Source organism: Dromaius novaehollandiae, chromosome 3, assembly GCF_036370855.1.
Source record: "Dromaius novaehollandiae isolate bDroNov1 chromosome 3, bDroNov1.hap1, whole genome shotgun sequence".
Taxonomy (NCBI): domain Eukaryota; kingdom Metazoa; phylum Chordata; class Aves; order Casuariiformes; family Dromaiidae; genus Dromaius; species Dromaius novaehollandiae.
In genome coordinates, this window is record NC_088100.1 from 128,038,354 (window position 1) to 128,064,498 (window position 26,145).

The 26,145-nt window shown below is 43.1% G+C and overlaps 2 protein-coding genes across 3 annotated transcripts in view; one reads left to right on the forward strand and one right to left on the reverse strand.

Moving 5' to 3' along the window:
- The window catches only part of ZC3H6 (zinc finger CCCH-type containing 6), a 44,084-nt gene extending 30,296 nt beyond the window's left edge, over nt 1-13,788 (forward strand). The window contains exons 5-13 of one of the 2 annotated variants that reach the window (XM_026110446.2): nt 541-662; nt 1,627-1,791; nt 4,025-4,141; nt 5,608-5,719; nt 6,989-7,098; nt 7,878-8,131; nt 8,781-9,280; nt 9,559-9,795; nt 11,377-13,788. In XM_026110446.2, coding sequence (XP_025966231.2) covers nt 541-662; nt 1,627-1,791; nt 4,025-4,141; nt 5,608-5,719; nt 6,989-7,098; nt 7,878-8,131; nt 8,781-9,280; nt 9,559-9,795; nt 11,377-12,878 — 3,119 coding nt within the window. In that variant the 3' untranslated portion in view covers nt 12,879-13,788. The remainder of the gene's footprint in view (nt 1-540; nt 663-1,626; nt 1,792-4,024; nt 4,142-5,607; nt 5,720-6,988; nt 7,099-7,877; nt 8,132-8,780; nt 9,281-9,558; nt 9,796-11,376) is intronic. The other variant, XM_026110447.2, reaches the window with a different exon arrangement.
- Nucleotides 13,789-16,659: 2,871 nt separating this feature from the next.
- On the reverse strand, nt 16,660-25,757 carry LOC112989381 (uncharacterized). The gene is made up of 5 exons (XM_064510071.1): nt 22,490-25,757; nt 20,878-21,045; nt 19,432-19,604; nt 18,955-19,072; nt 16,660-17,955 (listed from the first exon to the last, which is right to left on the reverse strand). The coding sequence occupies exons 1-5, from the start codon at nt 25,664-25,666 to the stop codon at nt 17,692-17,694; spliced, it is 3,900 nt and encodes a 1,299-aa protein (XP_064366141.1). The 5' UTR covers nt 25,667-25,757; the 3' UTR covers nt 16,660-17,691.
- Nucleotides 25,758-26,145: the final 388 nt, after the last annotated feature.

A 26,145-nucleotide genomic window follows, 5' to 3' on the forward strand; every position in this document is an offset into this window, starting at 1 on the left:
AAGTGGGGAGTGCACAAGCATCACATTCTACAGACCATAAATTATTTCAAAGTGGATTCTTTAAATGACCTGGGTATTGCAGAATTAATAGCATGATGTTGTCATCTTGAAAAATTTAGAGTTGAAATGTAGCATTATTTGAAAACGACCACCTCAAAATAATTCAAGTATGTGTGCTGATTAGAAATCACGTCTGCACTTCTAATTGTGAGAAGCTGCTTTTAAACAAGATAAATGATATATTCAGTTGGCCAGTCTGTGAGTGATTTGAAGAGCTTTTCAAAGAGCAGGCACTTGCACAGAATTACAATTGGCTGGTGTAGTTTTACTTGGCAACTCATGACTCAAGATAATATTTAGGAATTCAGACTGCAAAAAGAAATACTTTGTTTCTGTTAAATTTGTCTGTATTTGATGTCACTTGAATAGATAACCATTTTTCTGTAGTTTCTGACGTAACTTAAAGAGAGGATGACCCTGAAAGTAATCCTCCACCTTCCCTCTTACGAGTTATCTGAACTGTGTCTTTCTGTTTTTCAGGTATTTCTCAAAGGGGTAATAATTACCATGTTGGTCGAGGGCGTGGGATGCAAAAGAAATTGAAGCGTAAAGATCGTGGAAGAGGAAGAGGAGGCAATAAAGGATCTGATGGCTTTCATGAGGTATGTGGAATTAAAAGTTAAATTCCTAATGTATTTATTTGCAAATGACCAGATATTTTGCTTTAACAGAGTACTTAAATATATATGTATTTTTCACCTTTTGTTCTCCTCTCTAGAAAAGTTAAATCCCTTACTAGAATTTTGCAAAACTTTATGTAAAAAGTATAGTTGAGAACTTAAACTAATGCATCATTTTCTTGTTTTTCTTGGAAATGAGTATGAAAGACTAGCAGAAAGTGACTTATGAGCTTTAGTTTTGAATGAGATGTTAACTTCGATCAAATTAATGGAATTTTAATTTGTTTCTGAAAGACGACATTTTGCTACTACCGGTTCAGCTAGGGGATTTCGGCCAAGAAAATGGCCATTTTCACAGCTTTTGCTTGTTTTCATTTAAATCATGAAGATTTCTACTTCTTTTTCCATAGCTTTGACTGTGGAAATGGTAATATCTATGACATTTTTTTTCATTTCACAATTCTTTGCACAGAATATAGAGAAAATATAACATTCAGTATCGCCACTTGTATTCATAAATTTGTCACTCCAATCAGACTTAAGCTATATAAATGAAAAAAATACAAAATTGATGATTAACAGATCAAATCCATCCATGGCCAAAAAAATTATTTAAGCAAAACTATATCTAAATCTATATACCACAACGAGATAAGATTCTAAGGCAACGTTAGTTTCTATATCTCCTTAAGACATTGGTGCTTCTCCTCCCTCCTACATTCAAGAATGCGCGTGGCTGGCTTCTCGTTAAAAATATGCATTAATGTATAATTCAGCCATGTTAATTTTTTTTTCCTGTGTTCTCCAGACGGTCTAACTGTCTGGGGCTTCTGGGTGGTCCGGATCAGATTTTCCTTTCCCTGCCCTGTATGTGGTAGGGAAAAGGGAAGCCGTTTGATCTGTTACGATGCCTAGTTTATAGAACTCCTCCTTCCTGTTTCTGTAGAACATGCCCTGTCATCCAGCTAAATCTCCCAAGTTGTGGGGAAGGGTGGAGACGAAGAGGCAGCTGCAGGCAGGTCCCAGCAGGGCTAGAAGACAGAAAACAAAAAGCTGGGCTCCTGGCTACAGCAAAATAATGAATTCTGCAACACAGATGCTGAGTTCCCTGGTATGTTGGGTTAAATGTCAAAATTCCTTAGCTGCGCAATTAAGTCCCTGGGATCTGAATGACACAGTTGGAGCATTTCAGCCTTCGTAAAGCCGTTGTTTCAAGCGCTTTGCGGAGTGGGAGAGTCGTTGGTTTACGGTTCTCCCAGGAATACTTGGGAGATTGTTTTAATGTGATATTTGTGTTAACCTTGAAGAGGATCAAGTATTAGATTCAAAGTTGAGTTGTCTTGTAGCATTGAGATTTCCTCAGTTTTGATGTTTCGGAGTAGAGAATGGATCTTGACTGATCCGGGAGTGGCATTTCTAGCTTGGAGATTTTGCTTCTCAACACACACAGATCTGCTAATCATTCTTAGCGTTAATGTTTTATGACATTGTTTAGTTTGCCGAGCAAAATGAGACCAGACACTTGATGTGCTGATGCTCGTGTTTCACAGTGTGATTACTTTGGAGAACCATATCCGCCCCATTTCAGACTTTCCTACTCAGACGTCAGTTCCCTCTGGATTTTTGTGAAAATCAGAAATCCAGAAAAGCCTGACTTCCCACTATAATCATATCGGTAGGCAACAACTTGGTGTTGCGAATAAGACATTTTTTTTCTGTCCTCTGTTGTATGTCACATACAGCAGCTTACTAAAGGTGATGTACTTCCTTGACTTCCTCACTAGCTCAGCCAGGCCCCTCAAAACCTGTCCCAGACAAGCTGCTCGCCTTGCCGTTCTGACCAGGCTGCTCCCTTACTCCTCTTCTCCAAACTCCCATTTGCAGTGCAAGCTTAGTAACCATGTAGAGACTGATGTAGTCAGGCGCTCGGCTGCTTCTGTCTCTAGTTAAATGAGTTTACAACAGTTTCTCTAGCTTATCTTAAGTGCACATGCCATGAGGGACTGAAATCGTAAGAGTGAAGAATTCTTTGCCCTCACCAGCTATATGATTAATCTTACATGGTAGATCATGACCAAATTCTGCTTCCTCTCTGCTTTGCTTCATATGTTATAAGCAAACAAGTTGTTTTTCTTCTGGTGGGGGCAAAAAAGAACAAAGATAATCTGGACACGATAATTACGTGAGAAGCACGTAGAGGGAAAGAACTGGCAAAATATGGCCTTATGGTTAAGGTAAATATGGAAATCTGATGATTGAAGTTCATCTTCTGACTCTGCTACAGGCAATACTTCTATCTATTCAATTACAGATTTATTAAAATAATAGCAAGAATAAATTAACTTGTTTGAACTTCACAACGTGCCTGGTGGTAACAAGGATAATATGTATAACATGGGATTTGATCGCAGTGGACGTGTGAAGGAGCTGTAAAGATAGCCAGGAGCCAAAGCTCTCATACCTGGATTGACAATTGAGGATTTCCTCAGGACTGAAAGCAATGCTAGCAAGACCTGCAGCACCTAAGTTTCTGTTCAGTCTTGTTTGCCTCCTTCCTTCCCAGAAGCATCAGTGACTTGCCATTCTCATGCATGTGCCTAAAATCTTCCCACTCATCACGTGAGGCAGCAGTTGTGTCACAAGTGTAGTGGCCCACTCTCAGTTTGAGGCAAGAAGGGCAGTGGAAGGTGGACACTGAGGGAGCGTTCAGACCAGAATAAAGGATGCTGGAACTAGGTGTCATCTTTCTGATCTTTGTCTTTAAGGTGAAAATGCCAGGCCTTAATCAACGTGCTTATCAAGTTACTTGAGTAGGATTCAGAGCTGTGCTTTGTGGACCACAAGCTGCTAGCACTGTGGAATTCCAAAAAGCACTCAGAAATATGCTGTGTTTGGGTTCCCATGTAACTGAATGCTGTTTATTTTAAATCAGAGCTATGGAGGTGGTGGTGCCCACAGGGGCAGTTACCAAAGCGTGCGTGCAGAGGAGCCCTTATTCAGGGAGTGGTTGGCATTGACTTACTGGGTGCCCATGCATCCTGCTTTAGAGCATTTTAAAATGAAGTGCTAGATACTTTCTCTATTTGGTAATTTGTGCCTGTTGCATTGTAAGAAGTTTCTGATTTGGTTGCATTTATAAAAGAGTATAAGACCCAGTATTAAAACAGCTAAGAAAATGAATGTGTTTTTGCCTTTACTTTAAGGTGTGGGTATAATAATATTAAGAACTTAAATCATGGTGTAGTTAATCTCGTTTTGGGTAACTATTGCGCTAAATACGCTATAATATTTTTACAGCTGCACTTAGTAAGTAAGCATCAATAGGATGTTCATTTTTCTTACAGGACGGCAAACCGGTGAAGAAATGGGTTAATATGAGTCAGGAATTCATAAATCAGCATACAGTGGAACATAAAGGCAAACAAATTTGTAAATATTTCCTTGAAGGGAGATGTATTAAGGTAATTATGCACCGTGTCTGTTGGTCTGGTTCTTTGCTGTGAGGAGGAGGAGGAGATGTGCCATTCTCTTTAGTTCAGCTGATACAAAGAAAACTTGCCTGATGAAGCTCGGTGTTTTGTGGCTTCTGATGTTTTATGTATTTATAGATAAATACCAACAGAAGTGCTCGTGTAAAAATATCCCTTTCTGTTACAAATTTAGAAGTATAACAAATTATGTTGAAATGATTGTTTGCATATTAGTATATACAGTACTGACTTAAACTGACAGTATATCATTTGTAAATGTATATCGAATCTTGCAAGTATGGAATCTGTAAGTAGGCAATGATTTCTGAATATATTAGTTTATTTTTTGTTATGTGGTGCTACTAATTTTGAAACATTGAAGGAATCACTTAATTATGCAGAATTATTCGTCTCTCTAAAGTAAAAGTGGCATTGGGAGAGTAAAAGAATTGAAGTTGTCTTCCTTCAGCCAGCAAATGGAAGGCAGCAGAAAGGAGAGAACACTATTTAGAGCAGTCAGCTGTCAAGCAAGAGCCCTGGCAAAACAGTCTGCTCTTGCATAACAGTTTTGCTGTTGCTTCATTTTGAAGCTTATGCTGCTGTGGAGCTCTGATGTCAGAATAGTCCAGTCAGTTATAAAACACAGTTAAGAAAAACTCCATGCTTCTCAACAAGCAAGTGCGTCATTTATTTTTAGTTTCTCTGCGTATTTAGTGATAGATCATTTTCTGTTTCTTTTTCAGATGGTGAAAGTAAAAGTGAAAATTAGTATGCTTTTCCCAAACCAGGGGGAAATTGAAAGCAATGCATGTGTTGATGACTTTATATATTTTAGTATTAACGTCCATTATGTTCAGTAAGATGAGTATTTGCTGCCACCTTCAGTTTTAAAACAAATAGCTGTAAGAGCACTTAGTGCATTTTTTCCTGAAAATAATTACAAAGATTGTACAAAACCTTTCCAACAAACTAATTCTAGTACATAAGATGATATGGTTGGTATAAAACATTGTATTGTTTGGACTTTATTCTTCCTATGTTAAAGAGTCTAATACTTTGTTTGGACTCTCAGTTTTCCCTCACTCTCCCAGAACAGAATCATGCTTTCTGATCAGTGTTGCAGCAGTTGGTTATATGGAAAAATAATTTTAATAACAAATTTGTTTAATGCATTTTTAAGTACTGTTTCCTAGGTGGACCCAAAGAAGAGAACTGGTACTGTAAGACCAGCTCATTTTCTATGGACCATCAGCACCTGTTCTTTTGAATCCAGATTCAGGAACTGTTTCTCTATGGCCAGGCCCCCATTTGTAGTTTTTTAAGTACATGCTTATGATATAGTTCTGTGTTAATAAAGATAAAAAGTTTAAATTCAGCTAAGGAGGATATTTTTCTTTCAATATGGAATGGAATTATTTGACATTTCAGGCTGATAATGCTTCTGTTCTTATTTACAGGGAGAGCAGTGTAAATTTGATCATGATGCAGAGATAGAAAAGAAAAAGGAAATCTGCAAGTTTTACATACAGGGTTACTGCACCAAAGGAGAGAACTGCATTTATTTGCACAATATCCTTTAACAAAAGCTATACTTGAATCAAAACCCTATTATTTTTTGTTTTAGCATAACTTGACTTTCATTTAGCTATTTTTACTTGTTTGCTATAAAATTACCTGTAGAGCTAAAGACAGGAAATATGTGTGATTGAAAAGGTGTTTTTCGAAGGTGTGCATGTGATTCTGTCTCAATTTTTTTAAAGAATTCTTCATATACCTTGAATATATCAATAAGTAAACTGAACTGCAGTATGTCTGCTTTTGTGATGATCTCTGACAAAGAACGCATGTTTGGACTCTTAAAACCCAGGTTAGGCTTGCAAGTCTGGCAGATGGAAACATTGCAAACCAGGTGGATTTAAACTGTGCATAAAAATTTGGAACATCACAGTAGTATTTCTGCAGTTATTTTTAAGAGCATAATGATACTTTATTTTGTGTAAACTAAGGAAATATCTAAGCTATAGATACATACACAAGATGCTGAGAGCTGTTTTCTCTTCCCTTTCTGTTCTTCCACTTCAGTATTCTGTTCCCATCTTACCTGCAGTGAGCAGATGTTCTTACGTATAGTCCATCCCTTAATTTTATTGATCAGAATGTGGTCTCAATGCAGATTTTTCCCAAATACTTTTCATTATTGTCTTTTTCCTTTTGTGTGCATTTATGTAGTTGGAACTACTAATATTGATCAGCTTTAATTTTAAGTAAATATATGGGAAATCTAATGTCCAAACTGAAAGTTTATATTTACTCTTAACTGATGTAAATGATTTAAATGGTGATTATTTCTTTTCTTAAGAGACTATACCAGAGAATATGTAGATTTTTTTTTTCTTTTCTGCTTGGATACTCTGGAGAAGAGAATAATATAAAATTATTGGTTTTGTTTATTTTTTTTTACAGATTTTTAACATTTTTAAAGATTAAAAAGCTTCAAGTTAGATGCATTTATATCTTTTTTAAACCCTGATCTGTTCTTGTTTGTTGTAAAGGATGTGTGTTTTATTCTGGAGTTGAGACCATCAAGTTCTTAATGACAATATTAGGATCAAGTCAAAAATAATGTTAATGCCACAGTAATGTAGCTATTAATAGAATGTGAAATGAAACTATGAGGTAAGTTGGTTATTGGCTTACAAAATTCTTAAGACATTGCTTTGGAAAGGTTAAGTGCTAAGGAAGAACTTAAGGATAGCTGAAAGGTAAATTTTGTAAATGTGCCAAATAATGCAACTACAGTTATCAACCTTTGTTAAGAATCCTTAATAGATTGCTTACATGAATTTCCTTGCAAGTTCTACCATACAGGAGCAAAATGCTATCAAGGAGATAAGTGCAAATTTTCTCATGCTCCCCTGACTGCAGAAACAAAAGAGCTGTTGGATAAGGTAATTTGTAGTCTGTAAATGAGATCTGTTTCTAAAACGTTGGGCTGGAAGTTTCAGTGGGAGCCTGGGGGAGTGTGATGCTAAACACTAATGATGTTAAACATTCCTGTTTCCCTTGAGTGCGGCAGGTCTGTGACCAGATTTCTTGCAGTGAATTCTCCTTGCCGTCAGTTTTCTTACCCTGATTGGACTCATTTATTTTTACAGCTCGTGTTTCTGCCCGAGAATTTTCTTTTGCCCCCTCTTTTTTTTAGACATCTTCATGAACTCTGTAACAAGAAGGGTGCCTTTATGTCTAGCTTTAGCTATCTAGAAGTTAGATTGTCGTCTGAATTACTATTGCACATAGGGTGTAGAAAGGAACAGGGTGATTCCTGTGAATGGTTCATCAAATCCTGACTGACGTTTTATGTAGGATGTTCCTGTCTCTCTCCAGTTACTCTGCCACAAGCCTTAGCAGAAAAGTGACACAAATTTAACCCTGAAAACATTATGAATTTTAGAATAAGTAATTCTGTCACCTAAAATTACTGGTCAAAGGAAATGGACCTTTGTAAAATTGTCCTTTCCTGACTACAGAAACTAAGTTTTCTTCTGGGCTGTTGAATCAATATCCTATAGGACAAAAGTAATAATAGATTTATAATTCAGCTGAGTTTGGTATCAACAGATAGTAGTATTATAGCAGATAATTACATTCAAATGAAAAAAAGCAAGACTAAGTTGAATTGCATACACTGCAAATTTAATAAAGGGTGTTCTACATTGCTTTGTTATAGGTTTTGAATACTGAGGAGGAACCACAAAATGAAGATGAAAAGGAACTGGAAGAACTCAGAAAACGTGGCATAGTTCCTCTCCCTAAGCCACCACCCGGCGTTGGACTTCTGCCAACCCCACCAGAGCAATATCCGTTTTCTGAGTCTGATGCAGAGAATTTTCAAGATCCTTCAGGAGAATATAAGAAAATCCCATCTCTCTTTGAAATAGTTGTGAAGCCTACTGTGGATTTAGCGCACAAAATTGGAAAAAAGTAAGTTTTAGTATTTTCTGTAGAGTCCTTCATAAAAGGAAAGCATGGCTATTTGAACAGTTGTCTGCGTTTCCATCTAAAGCATTTACTTCTGAGTATATTGCTAAGTTAATGATGTGTCAAATATTGGCTATTGCAATTATTTACTTATTGAATGCTTTCCATAGGAGATAACGGTTGCAGTTTTAACCTTCCAGAAACTGACTCCATTAGCTCTGGTTTTGGCTGTGTGCCTGCCTTGCCTATCTCTTTGCAGTTGAACAAAGTTCATTCTCCTTCTAGAATCTTTTAAGGTTAGCTTTTTCTTGACTGAAGCCGGTGGAGACTCCTGATGGAGATTGTTGGCCTTGGGATGTTTAAAACTATTAGTTTCAGCAGGTGTTCAGTTTTCCACATGTTGATAGTGAAAAAATGTGTTCTGCTTCTAGACAAGTTGCGTAGACAAGTTCTAGACAACAAGATGTGTTGTGATGTATTTGTAATGTAGGCAGTTGTTATTGCTGAAAATGACTTTGCTTCTTTCAGACTTCTATGAAAGTCTTGATCAAGTAAGTTTGAACAGACATCTGTAAGAGGGAGGAGGGGATAGGTAATAGGCTGTTGGTCTGTGTAGGTGCAAAATTTGATCCATTAATTTTTTTGCCTACAGGCCACCAACCTTCTATAACAGCACATCACCACCAAGGCCACCATTTCAGGGGAATGACCCACATGCCCAGCATATGTATAATCCAGGTTCAAGTCCAGGGCCACACAACGGACCACCGATGCACCCAGGTTCTCCTGGACATCATCCATGTGCCGGGCCCCAAGGCCCAGCAATGCCACAGAGTCCTCCTATGCAGGGTGTCCCACCAGGCTTTTTAGGACCACAGAACCAGACTGGTATGCCTATGCAAGCACAGCAAGGTGGTCCGCCTCTAACACCGCCAGGTCTCGGGGGATCTTACAATGCCCCAGGAGTTCAAGGACATATGGTGAATATGCCGAGAGAGAATCATTGTCCTCCAGGGCCGCAGTATCAGCAGATTCCTGGTGAACGGCAGCCGAGTATGAATTATGAGCCTATTCAGAACCCAGCTGATTTCTATGACAATTACTATTCTCATCAAGCCGTACATAACTTCCAGCCAGCTAACAACTCTGGTGGTAAGCACTTCTCAGAATGGTTGTTCCTTGACATGACGCTTTGCGGTTGTGCAGTATTAAGGCATCATGGCCCCAAAGCTGAGCACTGAAAGAATTTTGGAGAGAAAGCCATTTCTCCTGAAATGTCTTCAGTGTGTATGCTTTTTCAGCTGATGCTTTCTAATCCTGTGTAATATAATACAAGTTAATTTGGTTTGGTTTAAGTGTTTTATGCCTTAATAACTCTGCTGTAAAGGCTTATATAGGATATCAGCTAACAAGTATTTTTGCTACTGCAGATGGAACATGGCATGGTGAATTTGCAGACCACCAGGCTCACCTCATGGCTCAAGAGTCGCATGGAGGTGGAAGTGAGTCAGACTGCATGAGTAAAATGGGCCATAAACCAGCCATTAATGTGCCGGATTTTCTTCCTGCAATGCAGAAAGCCCTTTATGTAAGACTTAGTCAAAAGCATCAGGAAGATGGAGACACTGTCAGCAGCCAGGGTCAGAGGGCAATGAGCAAAGAAGAAGGTAAAGTTAATTTTGTTACAGTTTGAAACATTTGTATTGACCATATATTAGCCGAGAACAAATCTGTTGGTTTGGATTTTCATCGTGTTACCATTCATGGTTATTGTGTGTGCACAAGTACCAGCTCAAATAATGATTTCAGTTGTAGATACTCGCTTTCCTTCTCAGCTTATTCTGGGGTTTCAGAATGGGCTTAGCTAATGCATTTCAGTTCAAAGTAGAAAGATCTATAGATAATTCCTGCATATAGTTTGTACTTTTAAAAGGTTCTATTGTTGATACATCAATTACTTCTTAAAATCCCTGATTGAAACAGAAAGGTTTATTATTTCTAACTGCCAGTGCTACAAGCTCATCTTAGATTCTGTTTATTCTGTGGCGCCTCTTGATCTTTTTGCACATTCCTTTTCTCTAGAGCAGTATCCTTCCTCTGCAATACCTGCATTTTGCAGTGTTTAAACTGAGTGTCTCTGGAAAGTAGAGACTGGAGAGCAGTAAGCCTGCAGATCAGATTCAGCCAGACAGAACGTGTTGGTCCCTTGGCCTGCTCCCTGCCGCACTCTTTTCTGAGGCTTCTGGAAGTGCTTCTGTCCTGTGACCAAAATGCATCTTTTATGTAACCAAAAGGGATTTGCTGTATCCAGTGATTACAACGATACCGCCAATATAATTCTGCTCGAATGATGAGCGAGATTCAGAAATGCAGCCCTTCAGGGCTTCCTAGAAAACCAGAGTAACCTGCTCTAACTGAAGGCTTCTCACCAGTGCTTTGGAGTGACTGGCCCTCCCATGTAGAGGGGTTTCACAAAGCAGCATAACGGAAGAACATTCCTCTTAGCTGCTTCCTTGTTGCTTCACCCTGTCACTGCCTTTTGTTGAATATTTATGTGATACAGCTAGTACTGAGGAAATATTAGCATCACCACTACCTAATTCACATAGGGTGCTTCATCTTCATTTCTCAACTTACTGAGCCAAACAGCTGTGTCGATGAGGCTTCCACTATATTGCTTTCCAAAAAATTGCAGAGGTAACTGAGAGTTTATTCTTTAAATTAAATGTCCTCGCTACCCTTTCTGAATCTTGACGGCTCCCCAAAACCTTGTGTTTTGGACCATAATGAAGCAGCAATTCAGCATTTGTAATCTATCCGTTTTTTAAGGCAACTATAAGGTTCCATCTTACTTTTCCTCCTCCTGTGCAGCAAGGAAGGTCACTTTCATTGAGACTCAGATTTTAAATATTTTGTGGGTGGTTTTCTTTTTTCTTTTTTTACTAGTATGGGTAGAAATAATTGTTTGAAAGTGTGTTATTTTCCCAGATTAATTTTGAGAGATGGAAAGAATTCGGTAGAGTTTTGGAGTATCTCAACTAACTACAGGTTTTTTTGTTATTTCAGTTCTTCATTTAAACTGATTTTTTTTCATTTTAGATCAAGGTTGTTATATTGCAGTGAACTAGGACTTCATATGAGACCTAGTTTCCGTTTTATTGAGAAGTTATCCTTTTGTAGCAATGCATGTTTTGTCTCATTTCCCAGTGATCATTTGCTTGAATATTTGTATATATATATTTTTTTAGATGACAATGTAAACTGGTACTCCAGTAGTGAAGAGGAAGAGGGGAGCAGTGTTAAATCAATACTAAAAACCTTAAAGAAACAAAGCGAAAATTTTCGGAGTCGGCAACAACATTCCACAGAGCAGCACATGCTTGGTATTCCTACTGACCCGAGGCTGGCGAAAGAAAAAGGCATCGGACCCCAGGCCGCTGACCCAAGACTTAGGGCCTCTCCAAGGTCAAACCCCAGAAAGCCTTCAGAATCCGCATCCTTGGACCCACGGCTTGCGCGAGATCCCAGGATGTTAAAGGTTAGCGAAGGTGGCCATGCCAGCTCGTCTCTTGGGGGAGCAAAGCTGGATTTGCATCACGCGCACGCTGGCGTTAAAGTCAAGCAAAAAGGGATGGATGATGACGAAGAGGATTCAGAAAGAGAATTGAGAGAGCGAGCTTTCCTCATACCGTTGGAACCTTTACCTGGTGTAACATTAAGGGATCCCCGATCTCAGCTGAGGCAGTTCAGCCACATTAAAATGGATGTTACCCTGATGAAACCAAACTTTGCTAAACATATTGTATGGGCTCCTGAAGACTTGCTCCCAATACCTTTGCCTAAACCTGACCCGGTCTCTTCGATTAATTTGCCTCTTCCTCCACTCATTGCTGACCAGAGACTTAATAAACTGCGGAATTTAAAAAATGATCCCCATCCAAATACAATGCCAGCTGACCCGAGACTAGCTGCAAAAGCAAAAAATAACTTAACGGGCAGGGGTGGCTATTTGGATCAGCCTGCAGACTCGCATGCCAGTAGCTCAAGCAAATTAGGAGACCCTCGCTTACAAAAAAACGTTGATCCCAGACTCCACAGACTGTCTAGTACAGATGCGCATCATGGACTCGCAAAGGATTCGCACCCTCCAAAGTTTGACCCCCGCCTCACCAGATCTGCTGCCAGTTCATCACAGTCCTCAGAAGCTGCGACTTCTAAAGCTGACCCGGATGCTCTGCCTCCATATGCACCCAAGTTATCATCGAGTGGTGTCAGACTGGGAACTCCCGGATCGATACTGAGTGGTATTAGTTTGTATGATCCAAGAGATCATAGCTCATCGTTGGACACAACTCCAGTTAATTCGGGGGAGAATGGAGAGAACCAGAAAAAAAGTATTTTGAAAAATTCTGGTAAAAATGAGCCCAGTCTCTCAGAAGATTCATTGCTGCAGAAGGCTGCCTCTAACGTGGAAAAAAATACAGAAGGATCAGCAGAAGCCGCTTCAGATAAAGCAAATAGCACCGGTAAATCTCAGGCTAAACACTCCAGCGCTGCACCTGCGGTGCATAATCTTCCTATCCAAGCTTTATCAGGATTAATCAGACCGCAGTACAGTGATCCAAGGCAGGTTAGACAGCCTGGACAGGTAAATCAAACACAGGATAATGATCCAAATGGGGAATCAGATGATAAGTCACTAAAAGATGTTTTCAAGACTTTTGATCCAACTGCTTCACCATTTTGTTAGCAATTGATTTTAAGTCTTTTTACTGTTGTGAATATTGCAGTTTTCTGCTGTTTTGTAACTGGTTTACCTCTTTGCTTTATTTATTTTTAAATTATAATTATCAACACTTTTCAGCTGCTAATCTCAGAACCACATGCAGTTATACAGTATGCTATAGTGTTTGCAAAGCTGTGGTATTTTCTATATAATACTTTTCCAATTTCAGGGAGACTAATAATTGACATGTAGAAAAAACATGTATCGTGTTAGAGCTGATAAAAGCACTTTCATTGTAAATAAGTCATTAAGAAAGTCTGAAGACCTGTATATGTGTGAGCTGTCTCTTTCATAAACAACATTTAGATATGATTGCCACATTTGTATGATTGTATAGACACAAGCAATATTATGTACATTACTGTGAGAGACACTGTTTGACAAGGATTGTCTGATGCATCAAGCCAAACCTACTAACTGAAATATACAGAAATGATTTAAAAGGAAAACGTTGATCCTCCTTTTCAGATCAGTTGATGTGAGACATTGGTTTTTATTCATGCAGTCAATATTCTTAGTGTAAAAGATACCTATATCACATATTGAGGAGTACAAATGTCATATCTTTTAAAAGTATTTTATTCTATACTGTATATAGAAGAAATTGTGCAGTACATAACTAGAAGAAAGTTACTGTTAAAGTGGAGAATACCTAAGTTGTCTAATACAAAAAAGGTTTTTATTTAATTTTTTCACACATACACAATTCTGATTAGTGCTATAAGTTACATTGTGGTGTTCATGTATTTCAATGTATTTTTGTATTCAGCTGCTTAATTTGTATTGCTTTTTTTGTATTGATGTAACTGCAGTACTTGTATTCATTGTGTCTTTATGACATTTTTAACAAAAAATTAAAAAGGGTACAGTTAAAGTCTGGTAATGACTGTGATGTTGACATGTTTACAGCTTGTTCCCTAGGCCTGGGGAAACAGCAATAGGGAGTGTCTGAAGCGTAGATGGAGGTGCTTGAATGTGTTTTAGTATAGTCAGCTGCTAATGCCACTTGGCAGTCAGATTGTGGTGGGTTTTTAAATTAAACTTGTGTTGAATCCCAGAGGAGTTAGCTTGGTGAGTGGTTTCATGATCAGACTTCTGATTTGGAGAGAGCCATCACTGTTCTCTTATTATAATAATGTCATTATGAGAAATGTCATGCATGGTCTCTAATTTTTGAAGATGTTGCATGCCCAGAGCACAACCGTCCTTATAGCCTTTCTTGTTTTGCCCTTTGGCTTGCTTTTTATATACAGGAAATGTAGTTATACCTAGCTAGCTACCTTTAAAATAAAAATTTGCAGTCTGCTCAGTTGTCCTCTGGTTCCCGCCCACTCGTAATGTTCCTCTCCATTAAGTTTCCTCCTTGGTGAACCTATTCCTATTTCTCTTCTGTTTCTTTGGCCCAGGTAGTGCTTCCAGCTGGGACAGCACGTTTATCCCAGATTCTTTGGTTTGATCTCTTGTGCCTGTGAGACAAGCAGTAATCCAGACAGGCAGGCAAGCTGTCTTGCATTGCTGAGCAGAACTTGGAAGAGCTGAGGGAATCGGATAAATTCTACTGCTGTAAAACATGGCAGAGGAGACATCACTAAAGGCAATAATTATTTCCGTTTGTCTTCCTAATTTCTCAGATTATACGTTTTAATAGTTTCAGGATATTTTGAATAGCACTCACTCAAAATAATTAAAAACTAGATCACGGATGTGAAACATGGTTGCTATTTTGGAGTAATACGCTAGTCCTACATAATTCTTGACGGCTTCAAACTGATAAAGTTGGGCTTTTTAAGGACTTTATCAAGAAACCGAGACAGCAGGGAAAAATACATGGATATACAGGGGAACAAAAAGAAGTGACAGTTCTGTATTGCCTGAGTAGCCAAATGCATGAAGCCAAATGCAGGTTTTCACATTTAGATATGGAAAGCAGTGGACCACACTTGTAGGATGGGCAGCCCTAATCTGAGGTTCTGACCTCTATAGGGCAGTGAGGACACCATCAAGGAAATGGACTCTCCAATTTTTTAAAGGTATTGAAAAAGAAGGGTGAAAGGAAAAACTCTGATACCAAGGGCAAAATGACATGCCTCATAATCAAGGTAATTGAAGGATCTTAAATGGTTTGCCTTACAAAAAAAAATTTAACCAGACACTAAATATCAACACAGGGAAAAATTGCAATAGGTCTTCCATAGTTAACCGAGTTAAGCACAGCAAGGGCAAATAGCTGATGCTTGCAGTTCAAACCAGAAGTAAGATACAGTGTTTAGTGATGTATTTAGCCAGCTAAATCAGCTTATTTAAGTAAGTAAAAGATTCTCCACTGTTTGCAGTAGTGACATTTAAGTGGGGAGTCTTTATGAAGCATGCAGTCATTCACATGAAAGTTACAGACCAGCTTTGGAGTTGCAGATCAAGATGGGATGTGTTCTGGTAGGAGGACCCGGAGTGATAGTTTCTAACCTTGGAGATTCGCTCCCGTGTTAGTATTTTTAATATAATGTAGAACTTTATTTTGGAAAAGAAGATGGAGAAGGTAAGGAGAAAATGCAATTCGAAAGGGGCCAGCTTGCCCTTGCAGTCTGTCGTCTCCAAGTGTAACCACCTCCTGCCTTCTCCCAAGATCCAGCCTTGCCCAGTCAGCAGTTTTCCACGGGTGTCCTCAACAACAGCATGAGCGTCTGTGGGCCATAGCGCTGGCTCCTCCATCTGTCCCCCTTGGTTTATTTGTTGCTGATTTCTTCTCCTGGTCTAAGGCTGCTCTGGTGCACCAGCCGCCGCTGCGCTCTCATGGAAAGGTGGAGGTGATTCATTGCTGCACTGCAAGTACTGAACTACCTGATCAGCTAAGGGAGAAGGTGCTGGGGGGTGTCCGAGTCTAGCAGAGGGGGGGCAAGAAGGTGTGTGCATGGCCAGTCCTGCCCTACTGTCGTCGGTTTGAGCAGACTCCAGCCACCAAAGCAACTCAACTCAGATCTGCTGTATGGAATGATTTTGTCTTTCACAGGGGAGACTTGTTTCTTCTGTAAGTGCGGTATGCTGGCACAGAGCAGTGTTTCCTTCCAGTACTCAAAGCTCGCGTCGCTGAGGTTGTAAAACAAGAGTGTGAAGAGCAGGAACAGGAGCAGCCAGTATCACTCGTCCTGGATTCTCCAGAAGCCCGTAGTTGTAAGGTGGGTGATCATCAGCATTGCATGTTTTACCCTGGCCTTATGTCTCAGAAGCCCAGGCTAAGAGGGATCTCGGGAGAAAAGTCTGATTTCTCTGTAAGCTGTGGGATCTGCTGATTCAGGGACAGCAGGTGAGACACAAGGGTTCCTCACTCTTGCTAGCCCTAGAGACGTGAAAGTTTTTATTTAAGTGGAATGTGGGCTAAAATTATCACCTCTGGTCTTATCTGCTCTCTGTTTGCCCCAGACAGGGTGCCCCTTAAAACCTATTCAGTTTCCCATAAGGTTTTGAGAAAAGCTAAGTTTCAGGTTTTAATTAGGCTGTTTTCTTCCTACTCATGTTTTCAGGGCAAAACATTCTTAATGAGACCTTTGACTTCACATTCAGAAACATTCTTGAGATTCCCTAAACCATCTCAATTGCAGAAGTCCGAGGATACAGGCCCCTCTTGGCAGGTGTTAGGTTTGAAAAGCGGGCTGTTAACTCATGTCAGAGACCTGCCGAAGTGACACTGATTGTATGGGACATTGCTGGCATCTCTTAAGATCCCCCCCGCCCCCGCCCTTCTTCCGGAGCCAGTTTGCCATGCAGCTACCTTGGTGCTGTCTTCCTCTGGCATTGTACTGGCACCAAGCTGTTCTCTGATGTGTTAGTAAGCACATCTGTGGTCTCTACCAGCAGCTCTGCTTAGCATGTTGTTGTTCAGAAAAACTCTGCTATACCTACGAGACTTACAGTAGATTTCTATTACAAAATTATCCTTGACGTTCTCAGTCTACACCCAGAAACATCAGCACTTTTCTATCTGCCACTTCTTCCCTGATTTTTGTACAGAACTGCCCAGAACATTCTTAACACAGCCAGTACAGAGCTGCCTGCATTTTTCTTATCCTCATCAAGGTAAGCACCTAATGCCCATATTCCTTTCATGTGATCGCCCTCGAAAGCTATGCCCAGTGTTTCAAAGCATCCTTTCGTGTGCTGCTCTAGCTGGGGATTCTGACAGCTTGTTTTCTGCAATGACTGAAAGCTCTGACCATGGCAATCCTGCTGAATGGCGAGCAGTGCCTTCTGCATCCAGACAGGGGCATGTGGTTTGCCCTCAGGCTGGCTCACACCTGCAAAGGGGCATGCATTATGTTAATATTAAGAATTTGATTCCCATGTAGCCCCTGTTGGTGGCCCTCGATTCAAAAGGGTTTGACCCTCTTCATGACAATCCCCAACTACAGTTTCAGAGTGACCCCCATGCAAGATGACGAAGATCCGTGAATGCTGGTATTTTACTGAAGAGGGAACCCTCTGTTTTCCCTTTCACTGGGTCTTACAGCTCCTCCAGTGGCCCTTCCCCAAGTCCTGTGTCCTCTGTGACTCAGTGTCACATCTTGCTACTCAACTTCAAACACCATCTGGATGCAAGGCCTCTTAGGAAATACACTAGTGTGTGGTATCATTTTATTCCTCTGCCAGCGTGCAAGACCTTGCCCCCCTCAGTCCTCCTGTGAGAGCAGTTCTAGCAGAAGAGAAGCTGGGACAAGTGCAGCACAGGCTACCTTTCTACTGAAGCAAATTAGCAGTGCAATTCATCTCTAGCAGAAGTCCCCTCCTATTCTTGGGGGTGGCTGGCTGTAGTTACATGTCCTTTAACAGCTTTTGGATGCCTGGTGATGTTCTTGGTCTGAGGTGATTGTTCTTGAACCAGAGCTGTGAGAGTGGGTTCAGGCCTTGCCTGAGTCTTGCGGAGGCCTAATTCATCCCTGTCTGAGCTTAAAGACTGCTTGGCTCTATGCCGCAACAGGTTTTTTCTCCATTCAATGCAAAAAGTGGCTACTTTTGCCTCTTCAGAGTCAGGCGGGGGCTGTCGCAAACCCTATTAGAAGGAAACAGAATACTTGCATGCTTTAATGTATTGTTGTACGTTTTAAAAATATCTTTGTATGGTTTAAAATACCTCAAACGATCCAAAAGTCTGAATGTATCAGTGCTTGTGAGACCAATGTGATCTCCAGGGCAGCAAGCTATGCAAAATCAGACCAGCTCCAAACAAGCAGATTTTAGCACTAAAGGGTACCAAACCCCTTTGTTAACAGGGATTATTCAATGTTTTGCGGTACAGTCTCTCAGTGACTGGTTCTCCAAGGCAGCTCCATGTCTGCTTAGCTAATTAACATGAAGAAAGACATGCTGGAGCTCAGCAAAAGTTACAGGGTTATATAAGAGGTTAAGGCACGTGATGAACAACTGCATCAGTGCAGATCCTGGTTGTATTTGTGTTTGTTTTCTGAGTGCTTTCAGATAAAGTCTGCCCTCACAAACTATTTACAGTCAGATCTGTCTGCCATCTTTGGCAGCTCCTAGGGAAGCTCTTAGGAGTTTCAATCAAAGCTCAGAGGAGACAAGGTAAAGACTAAGACTGACATGGACTATTTCCAAATAAAGTTCTCCAATGAGATGCTGCCCTCCTATCCAAAAATGGAATGGGAAATGAACCAGCCAGAGCCCAGAGCTGGTACTAGTGACAGCAAATTCAATGTTTGGAAAGATGCATAGTGGGCTTTGAAAACAAGACTGAAAGGCATAAAACAGAAACATCACAGTAAGAATCTTTACTGTGACAGCTAAGTGGAAAAGTAATGAGCTTTGGCTGAGCAGATCAGCTCTAACAGAGTAACATCACCTCCCTGGGAAACTGCATCTGCCAGTTTGTGCTCCCAGAAACTTAGGAATGCAAACAATATCACCAGCTGGAGTTTACAGAGGTCCCACGGTGGCTGGCTTCCACCTCCCCATAAACAGACTTGGCTGTAGGATCTCCCCATGGAGTGGGCTCACCTTGCAAAACTTATTTGATGTGATCGCCATTACTTACTTTGACACATGCTGCCTCAGCTGCCTTCAGAACATGCAAAACTGCCTGAATTAGGTTCTGCGCATTTTTCACAAGTAGCTCAGATGATGACTTGCTCTCTGCAGTGACTGCTTTTACCCTTAAAGACATTTTAAAGTATTTTACTGGAAACATCACACAATGTGCCTCCCCCATGTGGCCAGGTACTTGCCCGTTACTCTGAAGCCAAAAGAAGTATCTCCCGCACTATCAGAGCAGGTTTCCAGCTGTAGAGCACAGGGGAAGCAGAGACAGGCAAACCAGGGAAGAAAAGGGATATTTACAGCAACAGGAAGAGGAGAGGGAGCCTCCTGAATTGTAACTGATTCCTAATGGTTACAACCAGATGCAACAAGGAGCTCTGGAGACCACCATGCATCAGGTGGTCTCCTCAGAAGGGAAGCCTTCTTGTAAGGCCACTGGCCTTGAGGAAGATGGTCCTTTTCCCCCGTGACTCACCTGGCCACGATGCTGAGCTGGCTGCTGATGGTGTGGGTCTGCTCTGCGGCACACAGCAGCTCTGTGGAGCATCTCTTATCAAAGCAGTTCTTTGCGATGATGTGGCCAAATTTAGCAAACACCTGTCCATCGGAAGCAATTTGCCTGGCACAGGCAACGAACTGGTCCTTGGTCTAAAACAAAACAGAAAAGCATTTGGGGAGAGAAGGAGAAAAAAGATCCTTGTGCAGCCACCTTTCTTGCAGGATGGACAGAAAACTCTCCAACCTGCAAGAGAAATAGGAGGCTGGTTTAGCACAGCTGCCCTATTTTGCCCAGGATGGTCTGTAGCTCTTGCCCAAGGTGGCATGCCAGCCCAGCTGAGGATGCTCCTAACCCTGCTGGTCCATAGCCCTGTCGGAGCTCCTCATGGGACACAACTCAGATGATGGGAATGTTGATGATGGGAATGTTAATAACTAAGCAAAAAAACCAAAGCAGCCTGCAGAGGAGGACCAGAAACTATGAGAGAAACAGCAGCTTTAAGCATGAGTGATCCCCCTGCAGCTTCCATCATTTTCAGCCTGTTTTGGAAGGGTTAAACTCAAATTTATCTGATGAGCCAGGCCCCAAACAGTGAGCAACAGCAAGACAGGGGAGTGTCCAGAAAGCCCAGATATATCATGAAATGAGGAAAAGGTTAGACAGCAGGCTTGCTTCTCCTTTCAGGGGGAAGGAATTCCCATTGCTTTGCACAAATGCACCCAGCACTGCTCTTAAAACAGCAGGATAATGCAGATTGTTTTAGCTGGCACTGGGCAGCCCCACAGCAGAAAGGAAAGTGCTTTCAGGCAGAAATGCACCCTTTCAGATGTACTGCTGAATGCCCTCCCAGGAAATGCCCACCCCACTGGTACTGTGTGAAGAAGCAGTTCCCTTTGGGGTTCTTTGGACTTTTAAAGCAACCTGACATTCAACTGTGGAGATTATAATGCTTCTTTTCCTTGGAGTGCAGGTAGCAGCTTATCTCAGGTCATAATAAAGGCAAGGGAAAAATGTGCAACCCAATTATCAAGTCCAGCTGGCAAATCTAAATGCCCACGTTGCTTCAAAGTGTTTTATTTCCATCTACTGCCTGGCAAAGTCAGTTCTGGCTTGCACACAGAGCCCTGGCTGACGCACATGAGCTGACTGCCTAAGCAAACCCAGCAAGGTTTGCAATCAAATCACAGGAGGGTTTAGGCGGAGAGGGACCTCTGGAGGTCTCTGGTCCAAGACCCTGCTCAAAGCAGGGTCAGCTCCATCAGGTTGCACAGGGCCATGTCCAGTCAGGTTTGAATATCTCCAAGGATGGAGATCCCATAGCCTATCTGGGCCCCTGTCACTAGGTTAGACCACCCTCATGAGGAAAAATATTTTCTTTGTATCTACTAAAGTGCTGGGGTGCAGGGATGAAATAAACCATACCGTGATTGGGCCTTTCTTCTTCAGGAATTGTGTCATGTGAAGCATCCTCGCTGCCATGTCTTTGGTGACCTGAGACATCCAGCTGGGGCCACTCTGCCATGCGCTGTCTTCTCCCATGAGGTCCTCAGGCCTGCTGGCAGGGTAGACACTGGGAGGACCACTCTGCTGCTGCCAAGACAATAACCCTACAGATTCAAAGTCTGCAACATGCGGATGCACCGATGCCGAGATGTCTCTGCCTGCATGTTCCCGAAGCAGATCTTGGTGAGTAAAGGAAATTGGACAGCTATGTGCCACCTTGCTGGGACTGCTCTGCCCTCCCAACCAGCCCTACTCTCCCCTGCCTCCACCCACAGCAGGACTGTTATATTCAAATACGCCTCTTCATCGTCTCCTGGAGCTACCTATAAACACCCTGCCCACCCAGGCAATGGCTGTCATGCGAGCTGGCAGCACCTCTACTTGAGAATTGCAATTGGATGCTCTAAACCATTCTGCTGGGTGCTTTGGCAGCTCCTGATGACTGATAGCAATTGTGAGAGTGGAGTTGCTGGTATCCCCAAAGGATGTCTGTTGGGGAGGTGAAGAGCTGAGCAAAGACAGGTAGGATTTTAGGGGACAGCAAGTAGTAAAGCTCCCTGCGCCTCAAAAACTGTTTCAGAGATGGGCTGAGGTCTCTATCAGATCATATATCCAGAACTTGGCTGGATGGGGCATTGAGCAACCTCATCTGGCCTAGATGTTAGACCTAACTTAGAAGTTGGGCCTGCTCTGAGCAGGGGTTTAGACTATGGATCTTCAGATGTTGCTGCCAGCCTCAGTTATCCTGTAACTCCATGGCTGTGAGGTACCAGGGCTGTTGGAGCCTGGTGGGATCTAGGCACCTTGGCAACCCATCACCCCTGGTGGACCACGGTAATTTCTATGGCCATGACACAGAGGTGATTACAGTGACTGGTGACCAGCAGCATAACCCAGAGTTCCTGTGCCAGTGTCTAGTGGTACCGGAGTTTCACTGCTAAACTAGTCCTTCTTTGTTTGCACAGAAATAACAACACAACTGCATCTCTTTCCCAACTCCTTGCTGCCTCCAGAGAAACCTGCCCCTTTGTGCTGAAGGCCAGGAATCTGTCCCCTTTAGTGTTGGGAACCCAGGTGTTCTGCTCTCTCCCCTTCTTCAGCCATTAAGTGCCCGAAACAGGCGGAGACATTAAGGGGAGCAGGATGTTCAGCTGCTCCCCAGGGAAGGGGCTCAGCACTCTTCACAGAAGCTGTCATGACATGCTTCATTGCAAATTGCAAGGACCCTCGTTTACCATTCTTCAAGAAGAAAGGTAAGAACACTCCTTGTTGATTCCCAGCTTTCAGGCACTGTTTATATGCTGGTAGCTGAGACCTGGTTTACTTCACTTGTGCTCATCCACTCACAGCAAACTCAAGCATTGGATCAGGTTTACAGTGAGGACAAGCTTTGAGTCCAGGGATGCATGGGATGGAAGGGAGGTGTGTTGGCTGGTGGGTCTCACCACCACGCAACGTGGGTAACAGGAGTGACTGACAACCCTCATCATCATCCTGCAGCAAGAGTTGATGGGGAAAAAAGCTACTGTACCCTTCCGCTTGTATCCCTGGCAGCGCCTCTTGCCTGTCCACTCCTTCCTGGGCGAGTTTCTGCCAGCTCAGTGTGGCTTGGAGCACCAAATTCTCGGGCTGGGAGGAGCCTGGCTATGCTGTTGCATTGCCTTGGAGGGCACTGGTCCCCCATGTTCTGTAAGCGCTGTCTCACAAGCTCCAGGATGTGTCCAGGGATGCCCCGAACAGCCTGAAGCTGCGTCACGAGGTAGTGTGCTTTCGCTGACCAGTCCCAGACCATGATCTCTAGGCGGAGATGCTCTTTGTCCTGTTGACTTTGAAAGATCTGCCTGGCGCTGCCCACTGCATCAGACGTGAGGACCAGGAGGTGGTCTGCAACGGAGAGCAGGCTCACCTGCGATTGCATTTGAGCAGTGGCCCCCAGAACATCTTGGAGGGTGCTTCTGACCCACTGAACGTTGGCCATTAGCCGACCTGCCTTCTCTTCAAAGGCCTGTTTGCTCCTCTCTCTGTCATCTTGAGAGATAGGGGACAGGGCTGGCCCAATGACATCTCGGATGACCTGTAAGTGTTCGATATTGACCTTCTCGAGGTGGAGCAATAGTGCCTTGACTCTGAGGGCCAAGTCTCTCTGCAGGAGCTCAAAGCGAATGTACAAGCTGGCAGTAGACAGCAGAGAGACTGACAGGGTATTGGAGGCATCCAGCAATGCCTCCATTAACACTCTTATCTCCTCCCTGAGCACTAGGATTTCACTGCAACCACAGTCTTCAGGGCAGGACAAGTAAGAGAGCCGGGCAGCCTCCTGCAGCCTCAGGGAGTTCTCAGACACAGCAGCCAAGACGCTCCGCAAGCAAAGCTTGTGCTTCATGGCATTTCTCAGCTCCCTCAAGAACAGGACGTCCCTGCCTATGAACTGATCCACAGCACTCAGCAGCACATGCATGCTGACAGCCCACAGGATGCAGTGCAGCTCCAGGCTGGCCTCCCCCACTCTGTGGGAGCCCTCAAAGGACACTGCTTTCTCAAGTAACACTTTGGTGTTCATCTGAGCATGCGAAAATTTGACTTGGACTTGTAGAAAGCTCTCCCAGACACTGGGGACAACATCATATCCATTAGTGCAGGCCACGCTTGCAATGTCACCTGCTAAGTGAACAATTCCTGCTAAAGCCATCATAGTCTCATTCAAAGCCTGTTTGCTGCTCAGAAAGTCAGCAGACAAGATAAAGCGAAAGACTTGCTGAGACAGAGTATACCAGGAGCCTGCTATGGCTGCCAGACACTCTTTGGTCCCACAGATTCTTTCTGAGAGTGAGTGTGCCATTTGGAGAAGTCTGCCTGGACCAAGAAACTGCCCTGAGGCTGTTTCCCTGGCCAAACTGATAACACATGGTGTCAGTAATATGATATCCTTGTACTGCCCTAGTGTCTCCATCAGAGGAGACTCAACCACAGGCAAAGCTTGCTTTGATGCATCGACACAGCAGTTGGAGAGTTCAAGCAAAGTGGAGCAAGCAGCATTGACAGCTGCCATGTCATGGGCTCTCGTTGCTGTCAGGAGCGCTGCAATGACGGGGTGTATATCTGCTTTCGTTGGAACAACATCTGGGTGTACGTTACCTGCTCTTGGAGATGGACAACTTAAGATGTCTTCTTGCAGCGCAGTCTCATCTGTAAAGTTTTTTAGCCCAGCACATGATGGGCTGAGCTCAAGCTCCTCTGCAACCTCAGTGCTTCGCACTTGTTCCCGGAGAGGGCTGAGGATATCTGGGTGGTTGGACCCATCCAGCCCATCTTGGACAAGATGAGAAGTATCTATCAGGCACTTTACTGTCTTTAAAAAGACACGCCTAGTTTGGCGGCAGGAGAGTCTTTCTGGACAAAGAGCTGTGACTGTTTTCAGCTTAACAAGGGAGCTTCCCAATTGCTCAACCCAAACCAGCAAGCCATTCCTGAAAATGGGGTCTGTGGCTCTGTCCACATATCTGGTAGTAGCTTCAACTACCCATTGGGCCCAACTGGTGAGGTTAGTCGCATGCCAAGAAAACTGTTGAGGGTCCTGACTTTCCAAGGCTTTTTCACACCATTCCCTGTGCTTGGCCATTTGCTGGATGGACACCTTGAGAAATTCACGCGTGCTGACCGTCTCCTCAAAACACAGCAGGAGGCTTTCTGTTGTTCCTGCCCACACTTGGTACAAGGACTGCAGTTGCTCAGCAGTGCTAATCTGGGCTATACTTCTGCTCATTTCTGTGAGCAGTGGAGGGAGACTGGCAAGGAGCCTCTTCAAATACTCTACACAGTCTCTGATTTCTCTAGCAGTCTGCATTTTGGTGCATCTGGCCACAACAATGTCTGCCACTCTGAGCATTTGCTGGGCATGTGTGAAGAAGGTGGCAGTGAGGGGCTGAAGCGTCTTTAAAAATCCTCCGTGTCCTGCTGGGAAACACCCTGTACCAGCGAGGCTAAGGGCATCTTCAACTAGCTGCCTCAGGGGCTCTTCAGCTACAAAGAAGGTGTCCAGGATTTGGCACAGAGTAGCTGTGACCACCGTCTGGTTGAGATTCTCCACCTCCTTTCTCATGGTGTGACATTCCTCTTCCAGGCTGCTTTCTCCCCAGCTTTGCCCTGGCTGTCCCTCCTGCTGGCTTACCTGGCTGCAGATGCTCTTGCTCAGCTGTAGGAGAGCCCAGCAATGTTTTACCAGATCCAGCTTTGCATCTGGACTGGATGAGTCTGCTAGAAGCATGCAGTAGAAAACCACTGTTTCCACATGAGTACTGAACTCACTCTTGGAAAGGTGCATTGAATCTGGGCAAGACAGGAGAGCCAGCAGCCTGCTCACACGCTGGGAGAAGATTCCATTTCTGTCCTGCAGCTCCTTGCTGCCTGCATCGTCAATGAGCAGGGAGGTAAGCGCTCTGATGGTCCTCTCCGTTAGCTGGAAAGCGTAGTCTTTGGAGAGGCTTATTTGCTGATCACGGGAGTGCTTAAGTTCACTGTGCTTGGCTGTGTGGAGCAAAGGAACACACCTTTGAAGGAGCTGCAAAGTCTGGGCCAGACTCTTCTGTCGAGGAGAATCTCTGAGCTCCTGGAGGTACCTTGCTGTCAGATTATTCAGCAGAAGCAAGGCCTTGGAAAAGACCTGGAAAGCAGCCAGCAATCCTGGCATGTCCTCTGCATCCTGCAGCATGCTCAGGCACTCCAAAAGCCAATTGGCAGCCTGAATTATCCTCCTCGTCTTGGCAGCATCTTCGATCTGAAGGATCTAACCAGCACAGCAGAAAAAAGTGTCAGAGTGGCTAGAGGTCAAACATCACTGCTCACTTTTTCTTCCCTTGTACAGCTCTCCATAAACAACCTCATCACAAAGCACTGCCTTGTGCATCCCAGTTGAGAACAGGTCTCAAAACAATACAGAACAGCTTGAAAGGTGTGCCCGCTACTGCACACTGGGACTCCCCAAGGCAGCGGAGAGAGCTGGGCACCTCTGAGAAGAGTCTGGCTCCATTTTCTTTACAACTCCCCAACTAGGTAGTTTGCAGACAGCAGCTAGATCCCTCTGTTTCCCCACCATCCCCAAGCTGAACAGGCCCAGCTCCCTCAGCCTCTCCTCCTACACCAGGTGCTCCAGCCCCAACCATCTTGGTGGTCTCTGCTGAACTCATTTCA

Excerpts from the sequence above, each read along its gene's own strand:
- LOC112989381 (XM_064510071.1), bottom strand. The coding sequence starts at position 25,666 with ATGCTGCAGGATGCAGAGGACATGCCAGGATTGCTGGCTGCTTTCCAG. Across the intron at positions 21,046-22,489 it reads CCAGGGATACAAGCGGAAGG|CAGCAGAGTGGTCCTCCCAG; the intron begins GTACAGTAGCTT and ends TTGTCTTGGCAG. Across the intron at positions 17,956-18,954 it reads CTGAGGCAGCATGTGTCAAA|GGTTTGCGACAGCCCCCGCC; the intron begins GTAAGTAATGGC and ends TCCTTCTAATAG.